General features: G+C 31.7%; 2 protein-coding genes across 2 annotated transcripts; one reads left to right on the top strand and one right to left on the bottom strand.

Annotated features, from left to right (window-relative positions):
- Window positions 1-4,874: 4,874 nt before the first annotated feature.
- On the top strand, window positions 4,875-10,130 carry LOC107936022 (uncharacterized). Its single transcript, XM_041074664.1, has 7 exons — window positions 4,875-5,552; window positions 6,168-6,391; window positions 6,563-7,614; window positions 7,653-8,214; window positions 8,292-8,464; window positions 8,750-8,918; window positions 9,025-10,130. The coding sequence occupies exons 2-7, from the start codon at window positions 6,241-6,243 to the stop codon at window positions 9,642-9,644; spliced, it is 2,727 nt and encodes a 908-aa protein (XP_040930598.1). The 5' UTR covers window positions 4,875-5,552; window positions 6,168-6,240; the 3' UTR covers window positions 9,645-10,130.
- Window positions 10,131-11,041: 911 nt separating this feature from the next.
- On the bottom strand, window positions 11,042-12,853 carry LOC107936012 (uncharacterized). The gene is made up of 3 exons (XM_016868650.2): window positions 12,462-12,853; window positions 11,488-11,567; window positions 11,042-11,419 (listed from the first exon to the last, which is right to left on the bottom strand). The coding sequence occupies exons 1-3, from the start codon at window positions 12,528-12,530 to the stop codon at window positions 11,161-11,163; spliced, it is 408 nt and encodes a 135-aa protein (XP_016724139.1). The 5' UTR covers window positions 12,531-12,853; the 3' UTR covers window positions 11,042-11,160.
- Between the last annotated feature and the right edge of the window lie 1,936 nt (window positions 12,854-14,789).

The raw sequence follows: 14,789 nt of genomic DNA, 5'->3' as shown, positions 1-14,789 counted from the left end.
AGTTGTAGTCCCACGCGTTTTGTATTTTTTTAAAATTATTTTTATTACTTGTTATTAAAGTAGGCATGTTATTCGTGACTAAGCAAAATAAAATTCTAAAATATTTCTAATTATATTATATTATAATATTCAATGAAAGCCTAATGGTTACCTTTCATTGTACGTTTTAGGTGAAACATTTTGATTAATGATAAAATATAAAATAAAGATAGTATTTGAGTTATTGTTAAGCTAGTTAGAATTATTTATTTTATATTATGTCGAATGAGTTTTAGCTCGATTGTATTAATATTGATATTGTTATCAGTGTAGGAAAACGTGAGTTCGAGTGCGTTGAACGTATTATCTTCTTATTTAAGAGTTGAAGAGAAGTTATGAGTAGTTTTAAGTATTATATCAAAAACAACAAATATGATAAAACTCTTCGTGCTTAATATTTTCTATTTTTATATAGTGTATGTATTTTTTATATAGAAGTAAATTTATGAGAAATTTCTTGATCCAATGGAGTAATAAAAAACTAAAATATTTAATAATTTGACATAAAATATAATAAAAGTTAATGTAAATATTTAGATAAACAAGACATGACAGAATTAAAAATAATTTATATAAAAAATTATATTATATTTAAAAGTTATATGAATATCCATATATATATATATATAGTGACATCTATTTTTGTACAATTTTCACCTTTACATTTCCCTATCAATGGAATGGAAGATAGTATTATGGCTTTACATTTCTCAACATCACCAGCAAGGCCTTAACTTATCTTTTCCATTCTAGCGAAGGAAAAAGTGGACACCAATGGACCGACATTCATAATTTGAAACAAACAAACTATCTATTGTATAGAATAATTTATCATAAAGATTGTATAAAATATAAAATAGTAATTTTATTATAAAGATTACTAATGAATAATGAATATATAAAAATTCACAATATAATAAAGGATTTACAGAAAATATGAATATAGTATTAATACATTCGTCATGTCATATTATCACACTATCACATATAAAAGAATCACGTATGTTCCCATATTAGAATTTAAATTATATTTTCTTTCTCTACTCGAAAAATGGTCTAATTAGTCTAATATACGTTAGATCAAAAAAAAACTGTTGGGGCGAAGCTAAAAAAATTTTAGGGGACGAAATTAAATTATAATTTTTATGATAGTAAAAATGCAATTTACCATTTTAATAGCATATATCTTTATAATTTTTAAAGGATTAAAATAATTTTTATCATTTTAGGAGGGTCAAAAGTGTAATTTTACTTTTATTAATTTAAAATTTTAAAAATTTAAAGGGCTAATCCATTTTAAGGGGATGAGCCCCTTCCAGGGTTATGCGCTGGCAAATTGGTCATTTTATTAAAATTTTCTTTCATTTTACTATTAAAATTTGTTCTTTGCACATCTGCATGAGGTATATGTGGCACGCCATATGCCACTGTTTGATTATTTCATCAATTATGTTAATTTTAACAGTACAAATTGATAAAAGTTTTAGCAAAAATGATCAACTTACTTTTGACCTAACGTATCGAGATTAATTTATTAATTTTTAATATGAGAATAAAATAAAATTTAACTCATAGTACAGAATTCTCATAAAACTTTTTATTATCCACTATCAACCCTTACCAAGATAATTAATATAATCCAAGAATATAAGTTATAATATGATTATAATGTAATATTATGATATATATACATAATGATTAAAATATATTATAAAATATGATAGGCTATAAAAACTAATAAACTATAACATAAATATTGAATATTTATATAATATAGTTTATTAATAATTTTTAAAAATTTATTATTATAAATATAATACATTCACAAACATAATATAAATAATTATAATGTAAAATTAAATCAATACAAAACGTAAATAAAGAAGTGTCAATGTTTGTCGTAAACCATCACAAGTCCAATCAATAGCCATCAGATGCAGAAACAGGTCTATCTAGGTGAGGATGATGCCACTGAGGGCTTAGGGAGACCCTCTCCTCCATTGCAATAGGTTTAGAACGATACACTTTGAGATGAAAGACTCTAAAGGTAGTGGAAATCTGTTGAATAGTTCTAAAACATGTAGGAAAACCTTAGAAGCTTTGAAAAAGTCTGAAAGTCCCTTCAGAGTAGTACATTGCAAAAGCTCTAGAAGAACCTAGCCTTGTATAGAATTGCATAGGCTTGTGTAAAATATTCTAGAGACACAATTTGACCGTCCATCCGAGTTGTAGGATAAAATAAAGGAAACGCCCTCCTTTTAAGTAGTAATATTGTATTTGCATATAGGCAGATTTGAACTTAGGCACTCATTAACCTAAAACCATTCCATTAACTAATAAAAAATTCTTAATTAAGGTTTATTAATATTTAAAAAATATATAAATATAAAATAGATTCAATATTATTATAAACAGATAGAAAAATTAATTGTTGAATATAAATTAATATCAATAAATGATAAATAAATGATTTTGATGACCTTTTAATATTAATAGGCATAGGTATAAATCACAAAATCCAGGGAAATTAACTAAGTAAGAAAGAATAGAACATTAGTATAAATCAAAAGCTTTAATTTGATGAAAACTCCATTAACCTATTTATTCCACTTTAACTTCATTTTTTTCAACAATTTCACCCAAAAAAAATACTAATAATCAAAAACTCATGATAAAACTTGTTAATCTAGAAAATTACACATTTCAGTGACATTCTTCGATTATTTCCAATCAAAAATAGTTTATATATTTTAAAATCAACTTGAACCCCTCGAAAGCACATGATCCCATCATGCTTGTACTCCAATATCAAATATATCAAAATATTGTGCATAAAAATAACCATAAATTGATCCCAATAATACTATAAAATAATATTCATCAAGTTTATTAATTCAACTAATGCATTAGTCAATTAAACGGCATTAAAAGAACTCATAGTGATGCCTAAATATTGTTTATTTTTCTATTAATTTAATTATGCCTTCAATCCATTAACTCGTTATAGTTTTAAAACTTGAAGTTTTGAATTCAACCAATTTAATTGAAAAGTTTAAACTTGTTAAAAAATAACTTCTTTAAATTTAAATTTAAATATGGTATTGTTAATTAAATTTTAAATTAAAATTTTGAATATTAACATATCACATATTTAAATTTAATGAAAATTAATTAATAATTTTATTAATTAAACTTTAATTTCAATTCAATTAAGTACATTGTAATTAAAAATTAAGTGTTAAAAGATTCAACACTAAATTAAGTTATAAAATATGCTTATTATATTAATTAAATTTAAGTATGAATATAATTAGATTATTTTAAATTAGAATAATATTTGATACATCATCTATTAGGGGTGAGTGTTCGATTGGATCAAGTGAAAAATTTTCTAGTTAGTGAAAATTGACAAATCCTATTTTATAATCTTAACTCGATTTAATTTTTTTCCAAATCGAATTGAGTAAAATTGTTCTAGTTAAATTAAAAAAAAAAGTTAAACATGTTAAGTTAAAATATTGTTACAATATAGTTAATGTCATGTTAGAGCACATAAATTTGAATCCATATATATATTTGAGAACTCTTTCAAAGTAAAATAAGATGAAAAACACGATAATTTAATATGATAAATTTGAATTGATAATTTACTTTTTTAAGTATTTTAGAAATTTTAAAATTTTTATTATATATCCTTTAGAATTTTTAATTTTTATATTTTAAAAAATATATGAAAATTTTTAAATTTTTTATAAATATTTTCAAATTATTTAAAAATTTTAAAATTTTTTGAATTTCTTTTACATTTTCGTTGAAAGGGATCAATTTGTTCATTTTTAAAATTGGCAAGACCAAACAAGTATTTACACCAATTTGTTATTCTAGTTGTAAAATTCAACTTGACTTGAACTTTATAAACCGAATTAATTTTTCAAGTTGATTATAAAAATTGAATAATTTGATTTAATTAACTTGAATTTTAAATTTTTTTCTATTTTCGATTCGAATCGAGTTTGTTCACCCCTAACGTCTATACATATGTCTCATACACTATCAATGAATAATAACATGACACTTAATCATTAAATTAAACAAAAATACAGAGAACTTATAAATAAATATTAATAATAATATTAACTATTATAAATAAATATTAATAACTCTCAAATTTAAGATATTGAATTTAAGTTTTTGGGTCTTAAGATTTCGTCTTTAGATTTATGATCTTAGCATTTATTTATAATATAAAATTTATTATTCTTTATTTATTATTTTCATTTTATTTAATAATAAATTATCTTATTTTATTTATAAATGGTACACAAGACTTATACATCAATACATATTAAATATTTTTTATAAAAATTATTTATTTTTAAAATTATTTAGTCTTGAAATCAAATTTAAATACAAAACTAATATATATAGTGTTAATAAAATAAAATAAATTTAATTCTATATTAAATTATTCTTATCTACTTATCTATATATGGTAAGCAAACTTAAAACTTTTTTTTAAATTTCTCTAAATTTGCTTTAAAAGTGGGTCCATTTCCATAAAACAAAAAACCCCAACTGTCACGTCTCCTGTTCCCAACTATTGACGACTTCCTTTGTCTTTGGCCAACAATATTTGTAACTCTCTTCCTTTTTTTTTTTCTCTCCCACTTTCACTTTCTTTCTTTCTTTTTCATTTCTTTTAAGCCTCTTTGCTCTTTTTCTTTGTTTTCACTTTATTTTCCCAGTCTATAATGCCTGCCCATTTCTGTTTATTGATAAAAAATCAAGGGTCGGTGCAAGATAAAAGCATTGTTTTCTTCATTTTTTTTGGTTGTCAAATATGCCACCAGCATCACCACCCACAATTTCTTCCTATATTCTCTCTATATTTCAGTTTTTTCTGAGTTTTTACTCAGAATTTTTATTTATGGGAGCTTAGTGTAAGGTGCTAGCTTTTGAGGTTGAAGTGGGAATTTCAGAAAAAAAAATCTGATTTTGATCCTTTTTTTTATCAGAATTTTGAAGAAAAAACTGATTTTGGTGTTCATAGAAAGCTTTATGCTTGGTTGCTATCAATGGAAGAAATGAAAATTTGGTTGTTTCAAGTACTTTTGAGATTATGGCATTCAAGGCATTGAAAATGACAAAAAAGAGAAGCTACCCAGTTTTTCTTTTAAGTACTTCAACTATGTCAATTGTACAAATATAGTATAATTCTGGCTTTTTTTTTTGGGAGGGAATTCAGCTTTAGCCCATGCAAAGGCACAGTTTTCAAGGAGTTTACTATGTTCAAGGCTTTGATCACTTCCCCAAGTTGATGATTTTGCATGTCTTTTTGTTGATTTTCAAGTGTTTAGAGATAAAAGGAAATCTCAATCTGTAATCTTCAGTTTCAATTGATCTTTCCATTGAAGTGAAGATCCAAGAAAAAAGGGCTAAAAAAAGAGAATTTTCACAATTCTCTTTGAGTCCCTTAGTGAGGAATTTGAGGCATTGGTCAAGGCAAAAGACAGGTATTTTAATGATACCTTGGCATCCAAAGAAAGTTTTTGCCTTTGAAGCTTGTGGCTTACACTGCTTAGGGAAACTTGAGTTGTTGAAATTGGAATATTGTTATATATATTACTCTTTTATGGTAACATATTAGCTACATTTTCTCTCCTAGTTCTTTCTGGTTTTGGGTTTTGAACAACTCTTTACTTCAAGTACATTCATTTCTTCATCAAACAGCTTTCTGATTTTACAGTTTTTTGTGACATTATTGGACTATGATTTAGGTGCTGCATGAGGGAAATTAGAGCCATATTTGTGTAAAAGAAGGGGTTAGAAGGAAAGGGTTAGCAATGTTTAAGGAAAGTTCAGAACTGATGTCTTTAAAACCTGATCTGTTTAAGGAAATGTCTGGTTTTGCATATGAATGTCACGAGTCTCTCATGAGTTCATATGCTATTTGGGCTGATCTTATTGCAGTGATAATCATATGGTTATTTACCACATTTATCTTTGGTTTCTTGTCTGAAACATTGATTTACAGAGCTAGTTTTTTATTTATATTTTTTCTGTCTTAACTGTTTTGCTTATGTTTCTTTATTATGTCCTTTTAATTGTTGATTCCATCTGTTTATCAGATTCGAAACCACCTGTCAGCAAACTTTTTTGATTACGAAAGCATTATAGTCTCAAATAAAGACTGTATTTATCATGGCGAAAGGATCGAATAGATGCCCTGTTCGATACGAAAGGGATCAAATGGGTTGTATGTGGGGCTTGATTACTATGTTTGATTTCCGCCATGGTCGATCAACTCAGAGACTGCTTTCGGATAGAAGGCGTGGGAAAAGAAATGTAGTCGGTAAGTGATTTATAAATGGCCTTTTGGATTGCCCTTATATTGTTAAAAGATTATTTAGCTTGTTTGTATCATTAAATATAAAATCGGTTTCCCGAGTATGTGTCCTACACGGGAATGTTCATAGAAGAACAAGAGCAGCATAGATTCTTAGTTTCCTTTTTGATTTTGCAGGTATGGGAAATTCGGGAAATAAAATTGACATGTCAACTAGTTCGGGTGAAGATAAGGCAATGGCAATGGATACATGTAAGCCAAGCGTAAAGAAACTTCTCGAAGAAGAAATGTCAAGAGAGCATGCTACAAAGGAAGAGTTAAACAATACTGAACTTGAAGCAAAACAGTTTGATTTGGGTGAAGGAGACAATGAAAGGAAGAGCCAGAAAAGAAGAAACAAAACTCGGAAGAAAAGTTCCGGTGGCAGTCTTGATGTTGATGCTGCTAGGACCTTGGTATCAGAAATCTCTTGTTATCATAAATCTGAGCAACAAACTACAAGCAATCTTGACATAGACAATCTTGTAGAAGAGCTCTGTCAGGAAATGGGTCAAAAAAGAATCGATTGTGTGAATCGTGACCAGCCTGTTGAAGGTCACATGCAGCCAAATATGAAGAGCTCCCGTTTCGAAGAAGTGAGTGAGGCTATCAAGTTCTTAGTGAGTCAAAAGCTTACTAATAGGAACCAACTTACTGAAGGTGGGGAACTCCAAGCCTCAAAAGAAGCTATGGATGCACTTCAAATTTTGAGTTTAAATGAGGAATTGTTTTTGAAACTTCTACGAGATCCAAACTCATCATTGGTCAAAAATTCTAAGAATTCGACAAATGCTCGAGATGAGGAGTCTAAGCCCTTTTCTGGATCCAACTTTTCAGAGCAAGAGCCTGCTGGTTTAAGACAACCGAATGAGACTGTTAATAGAAAACAGCGTAATTTCTTTAGAAGAAAGTCCAAGTCTCAGGAAAGAGACTTATCAGATGAACAGAAGGTTTCCGAAGCTTCAACTAGAATTGTAGTTTTGAAGCCTGGACCGACATGCTCACAAACTGCTGAAACTGGAAGTAACATTGGTTCGTCACCCGAATCTAAGAACATCATCAGACATGGAGAGCCAAATGAGAAAGTTGGTTCCCACTTTTTCCTGTCTGAAATTAAAAGAAAGTTGAGACACGCTATGGGAAGAGAGCATCATAGAATCCCTGCAAAAGAAATACCGAAAGACTTTCCGGTGAGCGGCAAAGTTCGAGTGACAATGGAGGATTAAAGGAATATATTGGGATGAATTCTCCTACTAAAGACCATTTCTTTATTGAAAGAATTGCGAAACCTTCCAGTAGTGTCAAGAAAGGAGAAAAGACAAGCAAGCTAAAGGTCCCTGAATCGAGTACAGAATATGAGACTACTCATTTTTCCAGGCATTCAAACATCTATATCGAGGCAAAGAAACATCTCTCCGAGATGCTAACCAATGGGGATGACATTATGGATCTTTCAGGCAGACAGGTTCCGAAAACCTTAGGGAGGATTCTCTCTCTCCCAGATTATAACTCATCACCCATCAGCAGCCCTGCGAGGAACCCGGAGCCTAGTTCTATAACTGCACAGTCGAGATTTGCCAGCCCTGACAAGTTCCAGAAATTACAAAACAATGTGAGTAATCTAAGTCAATCTGCGGTGGAACCAGAGAGCCGGCCCGGCGTTTCCGATAATAAAAACGGTGATGAAGTCCGAGGTGATAATGCAATTTTAAACAAACTCGACGCTTGTGTGAATGATGACAAAGAGGATCAAAGTCATTCTTCTACTAAAGACGAAACGAGTTGCGAAGGTATTATTTTATAGTTATTTAATTTATGATGGCAATCATGAATATCGAGGTTTATTAATATTTAACCTTGATAAAAGTTTATGCAGGTGAAGTCATTGTTGTTGAAGAAACTGAAATTACGGGTGAAGGAGAAACCGAGCTCTTGGATGCTTCCTCTGACACGAATGACTATTCAATTACTAGAGATGACAAAAATGTCGATATGTCCGAAGTTTATGATGAAAAGCAATATCCGGAATGCTCGAAACAGGTAAGAGTAATGCCATTTGCTATGTATTGTAATTATGAAGTAGATTGTAATGATGAACACATGCTACTTATGCCCTTCGATTAATATCTGATCTTCCATCGGGAATATGGAAAATATATCACCCATTTGATATCATCATGGTTTTCTATTATTATGTTGAAGGCAGAGTTAAAACCCCATAAGGAAAATATAAGCTCTTCAGTTTACCTTGCTAGTGTTCGATTTGTTGTATGCATTGCATGTATTAAGTCTCATCCTACTGATTTTCTTTTCTTCTATCTCCAGGATTTAACCGAAGAGGACCAACAACTGTTTTCTCCATTAGCTTCTCCATCAAACTCATCATTAACCAAAAAGGTTGAAGGTCTAGAGGAGCGACCAAGTCCCGTTTCTGTTCTCGAGCCAATATTTTCGGAGGATGTTATCAGCCCTGCTAGCATCAGATGTATTTCTGGTAAGACATATGAGTAAAGCCTTCTGTTTTATTTCATATTCTACATTTGTTTTTAACCTTCTTGTGCCACATTTTGGATGATGCGGATTTTTTCACCAATCTTCAGGTGAAACATCCATACAACCACTAAGAATTCGATTTGAAGAACATGGTGGCTCTTTAGCCACAGATCGCAGTAATCGTTTTAAAACTTGTATGGATGATAAGGAATCAATATATGAGTACGTAAAGGCAGTGCTAGAAGCCTCAAGTTTCGAATGGGATGAATTCTACATCAGGTCACTTTCTTCGGACATGCTTCTTGACCCTTTGTTGCTTGATGAGGTAGAATACTTGCCCAACCAACTTTGTCATGACAAAAACCTCCTCTTTGATTGCATTAATGAAGTTCTGGTGGAGGTTTGTGGGTACTATTTGGGTTCCCCTGGCGTATTGTTTGTTAAAACCAACATCCGTCCTATCCCAAACATGAAAAATACCATTGAAGAGATCTGGCAAGGGGTTTATTGGCACATGCTCCCAATGCCATTGCCTCGTTCTCTGGACCAGATAGTTAGAAAAGACATGGCTAAGGTTGGAACATGGATGGATCTTCGACTTGACACTGATTGTATTGGCAGTGAAATTAGCAAAGCCATATTTGAAGACTTTGTTGAAGACACTATAACAAGCTTCTTAAATGTAAGTCTGGAATGTGAATATCATGCTGAAGGGCTACAAGAGTGACAGCAACTTGTAAGAGGTGACTGACTCAATTTTGTTCATACTTCATACCAATAATGCACATTTCAATGAGTCAGAATTGGACAAAGCAAGCTAATCGAGGTCTCAACCTAGCAAGAAGGGCTTAATATAACTCTCCTTGAAGTGTTTTATGCTTCTTTGTAACCTTTTCCATTCAAATCATGTCAATATGGTAGAAATCTTATCCTCATCAAATAACCAATCAACATGGAGTTCTTACAAGTGAGTTTGAAGCTTCCTATTTCATGTGCAGAGATCCATTGCAATGCAAACACTTGATTTCAGAGGCCTTTCTTGGTTTAGTTTAATCAATAACTACACTATATCATGGTGTCATTTCTCCTAGTGCAAGTGATGATAAACTTTTATTTCTTACAGTTAGAGTTTGTAGATTTTGGTGTGTATTTGTTTGTGTGGATGGTGTGTTCTTAACTCTGATTGATTTCATTTATTCTTGGGTTTGGTTAAGTAGTGTTCTTCCTTATATCTGTGAGCATGGGGTATTTAGACCTGTGAGTGCTTTGAAGTGGAGTGATTGACTACTATGATAGATTTCATATACCCGATATGTATGTATGCATGTAGAAGCTATGATTGTTGAAAATAATAACACTGAACATCTTGAAAGAATGCATACATGAGTTAATTTTACCATACATCCCCAAACTGTAGCCTTCATTCTAAATTGGTCCAAAAACTTTAAAACATTTTAATTACATTCCTCAATCATTGATGTTATATTAATAAGGTTTTTACATTATGTATTATTTTAAAAAAAAGTTATTTTATCAAGAAAATCCTAAGCTATTTGTAAACTTTTTTATCCTTTTATTACCTAAATAAGTCTATATTTTGGTACGTACCTAAAGCATCATCATGCCATCATGTCCACGTTGACAACTAAAAGGCTTGCAAATGTCAACCAAACTTAAGTGGGCAAGCACGGTCATCTATCAGAGAAGTGCAGGCCAATCAGTTACTAGAAACTATACCACCCACAATAGTCGGTCGTTGAGTCATTGTCTACACATTGTCAGCAACTAGAACAATGAAATTCAAGTCATTAATGGAAAGAAAGTGACATCTGAAACGTTTTTTAAACATAACCATTCATTTGAAACCGACAAAGGACGCCACTAAACTACTTATAGAGGATCCAAGTCAAATTTCACCAAATACCCTTCTCTAATGGAGAGGCCCTCAAGAGATGCAGCATTTTCCACCATGCCCAAAGACATATCCATTATTCATAGTTTTGTTGTCTTAATGAAATGATATTAATTCAATTCTTATTCCATAAGGGATGACATGTAAATGATAAATGCAACTTCTCAACATATAAGAACTTTTTATATTTTTTTTTCTAATACAGCAATCTATAGAACAAAAACTTCAATTTTTCTTGCATATTTCCATTATGGAAAGTGTTTACAAGTCATTAAATCCAACTAGAAAGGTCATAGAATTTTGCTACATTCAAGCATTCCAAAGCTACAAGTTATTTCGGTTTTTTCTTTACTTGTAACTGGGAAGTCATAGGAACTGCTCTCTTCTTAGAAAATGCGCTACTTCTACTATCTAAATCCTCATCACCGTCATCTTCATCGACCATGTCTTTACTAGAAGGGGTGGTAGAATCCTGGTTTTTGAAAACTTTTCTTTTTCCAACACCCAACTTAGCAGATAGTTTTCTCTCAACTGGGTCGTTAGAGAGTCCAACTTTTGATTGACGCGGAACTTTTGCTCCGAGTCCAAGCCTGTTAAAAACACATCAGAACGGTGCATGAATACATAACATGACTATGATAAATACAGTCCCACTGACCTTTCTGGCCGAGCTTCTGGTTCTGCTTCCACTACTTCATATTCTGCAGATCCATTCATCTTATTTACCCATTGTTCGGCCTGCATATCACTTGAGTTAATATTAAACTAATAAACTGGTCGATGGTCACAAAAAAGTAAGAACAGTAACTGGAACAACCAATGGCACTAGAACTCCTATATTGCATGAGACACAACAGGGTAAAAAAAATATGCTCACTTAGGCTTTGTTTGGGGCGGCGGTGCAGTGTAGTGCGTTTAGCTTACTTTTTGTCTTACGCTACAGTATCGTTACAGTATCTAATCTCACCGCCACCGCTGTTTTTACACTACCCGTAGGTAAACGCATCGCCCATCCAAACTCATCCTTAGTGAAGTGCAGTACATAAAGTGTTTTTTGTATGTGTGTCTTATGTAAATATATGGAATAAGCTTAAGATGGATAATCATGATAATAAACTATAATACTGATCCAATTCAATCCCACAAAAACATGCTAAATCTTCTTTTTCTTTTGTTGACCAATATGCATGATTCTATTTTAATCCAAAGCTTTTTCTTTTTTCCTTTTTCAATCAGTTAATGTCTACAAGTAGAAACTATTATCATAATCACAAAATCCCCAATAAACACAGCAAATTATTCCATCTAGTGAGCAATGGAGAAACCCAATCAACCAGTAAATAGATTGAAGCAATGTAAACCAGAATAGGATCCTAAAGACTCCAAGGTCTTCTTCAAACATCTAAGTATATTACCAAATCTCGCCATCTTCATATCATATATCAGTAACAAAGTATTCTTTTTTCTTTCCAAATACCAGACAATCGCAACCGTTCAAACCCAGATAATTAATTAATTCAATGATGAATACGACTTTTAACATAGTCAAAACAAGAAACCCAGATCATGTTTATCGAAAACCATGAAAAATTCATCAATACCATTAGAATTAAAAGCGAAAGAGATATTTACCAGTTTCAATGCGTTATTCAGAGTAACTATTTTAGGAGGCCCAGATTTCTTTGGCGTTTCCGTGGCCATTGGTCTATTTTACATGGACTCGGCGGCAGTTCAATATGGCGGCGAAGGAGTTCGGTTGGCAATGACAGTCACAGCTAGAAGCCTAGAAGATGAGGAAGAACAAAGTGAACGAACTAAAGATTAGGGTTTTCTTTGAATTACATTGTTTAGAAGATTTTAGACCAAAAAATCTTGCGCTTTTGTTTTAGAATAATATTTGATTAGGATTTAGGTTTTTGAATTCCAATTTGATTAGGTTTGTGGAGTTAAATATAGTATGCATCAAATAATAATAATATTTTGTTTTATATTATTTATATTATTTATAGTGTAGGTTGAAGTCCTATACTCCCCTCAATTTGTAGGGTAATAATAAAAAGTGGCTATTAATATTAGAATAAAGGAATATGTTATTAAAAAATATATAAATAAATTATTTATTTAAAAAAATTATATTTTTTAAATAGTTGAATGATATAGAATTCAATATCTCTTCAACAATATCTTAGATTTTTGTGTTTGAAAAAACTTTTCTTTATGAACCAATTTAAATTGATTCCAAATTTAATTCAATTTAATATAATTGCTTGATATAAAAAATCATGCACGAAACAAAAATAAACATGATAAAAATTCAATTGTGAAATTTAAAAATGGAATGAAAAATATTTCTTTACGGTGATGAAAAATTAAATCGGGAGAAAAATGTGACTTTTAACACAGCAGAAGACATGCCAAGATTCGTAAGTTAAGGTGTCTAATTCTTATGGTGAAGAAGACACAAGTTTTCCTCGATACTAAATGTACAGCCCAATTTTGCCCTAATTCCATTACCCAATTTGCCTTGGCCCAATTCCAAACCCACCTAGACCTAGCCTAACCCGGAGCCCAAAACAAGACCCAACTAGCCCAACCCCCTCAAAGCTAAGCTAGGGTTTCAGAAAAGAAACCCTAGCGCCGCATCTATGGTCTTTAGACCTTCGGCCTTCTGGCGCCGTCGCCGTACCCCGCACCCTTGACCCTCTACGCCACCATCATTTGTCGCGTCCCATCCGCACCTACTAGCTTCATCAACACCTGCAACACAAAGCAACAGAGGACACAAAAAAAACGCAAAAATAGAAAACAACAGCAGATAAAAAAATACATTTTGATTGTAATATTGGTTTTGTTTTATCTTGGGTATAAAAGGCCATTTTCTGGAATCTAAAAACAGGGAGGAGGAGGTGCATATTGTATCAAAAACAGGAAATCAATAAAAAAAAAGGTGATTTTCGAAAGGCTCACTGGTTTCTTCCGTTTTTCTTTTTCTTTTTTTTGGGTTTTCTTTTCGGTTTTGATTTTGATTCATCTTAGAAAAAGAACAAAAACAAAGTTTAAAAGGGAGGGAGATTACCTGGTGGTCGCGATCTTGGCCCTCCTCGTCGCCATCGGAGAACGGGCTAAGGTCGAGGGCCGTTTGAACGCCATCATTGTTTAAGAAACGGCGCCGATGAAGCCTTCTTCTCCTCCTGGTAAGTCGGAGTTGAATAGGCGAAGGCGAGGGGGGGCTCTCGAGTGGCCTGTTGTCGGAACGGCGCAGAGGAGAGAGCATTTGGCTCTCTGTTTTCTTTGTTTCTTTTTTTCTTTTGTTAAAGGATGAGTGTAGGCTACCAGATTAGGTTTTGGGGGGGGCTATTGTATGATGTGAAACGACGCCGTTTGGAGTCTGATCAGTAACTCCAAAACGGCGCCGTATTGAGCTCTGACCCGCGCGTTTTTGACTCCTGGGATAATTCCTGCCTTGGTCCCTCAGCATTTCTTATCTTTTTAATGCGGTCTTCTTTTTATATTTGCAATTTTGGCATCGATTTCTGCTTCTGTTTCAGTTCGGTCCCTGGACTATGCGCATTGACTTCGTTGGAACTGTGTCGTTTAATCGACAAGGGTTATTTCCCATCCAGTCCCCCGCTTTTTCTATGCGCATTCAGAATAGTCCCTCCGCTTTAATTTATTTATGTTTTGACCCCGAATTTCGTTTAGATCTTTAGTTTAGTCCTTTTTATTTTTTTATATTTTCTTAATAAATTTATTATTATTATTATTATTATCATTATTATTATTATTTCTTCCTATTTATTTTATTTATTTTATTTAAACCCTTTGGTACGTATATATATATGCATATATTTGTATGACATACATGCATTATTCTTATAATATATATATACTTATATATTTTCATACATTTTATAACTTATGTACATATCTATAGATCTATATACATGTTTTCATTCTTAT

Source organism: Gossypium hirsutum, chromosome A08 (genome assembly GCF_007990345.1).
Source record: "Gossypium hirsutum isolate 1008001.06 chromosome A08, Gossypium_hirsutum_v2.1, whole genome shotgun sequence".
Classification (NCBI taxonomy): Eukaryota; Viridiplantae; Streptophyta; class Magnoliopsida; order Malvales; family Malvaceae; genus Gossypium; species Gossypium hirsutum.
The sequence above is the reverse complement of the archived record's forward strand: the minus strand, read 5'-3'. Positions and strand labels throughout refer to the sequence as shown.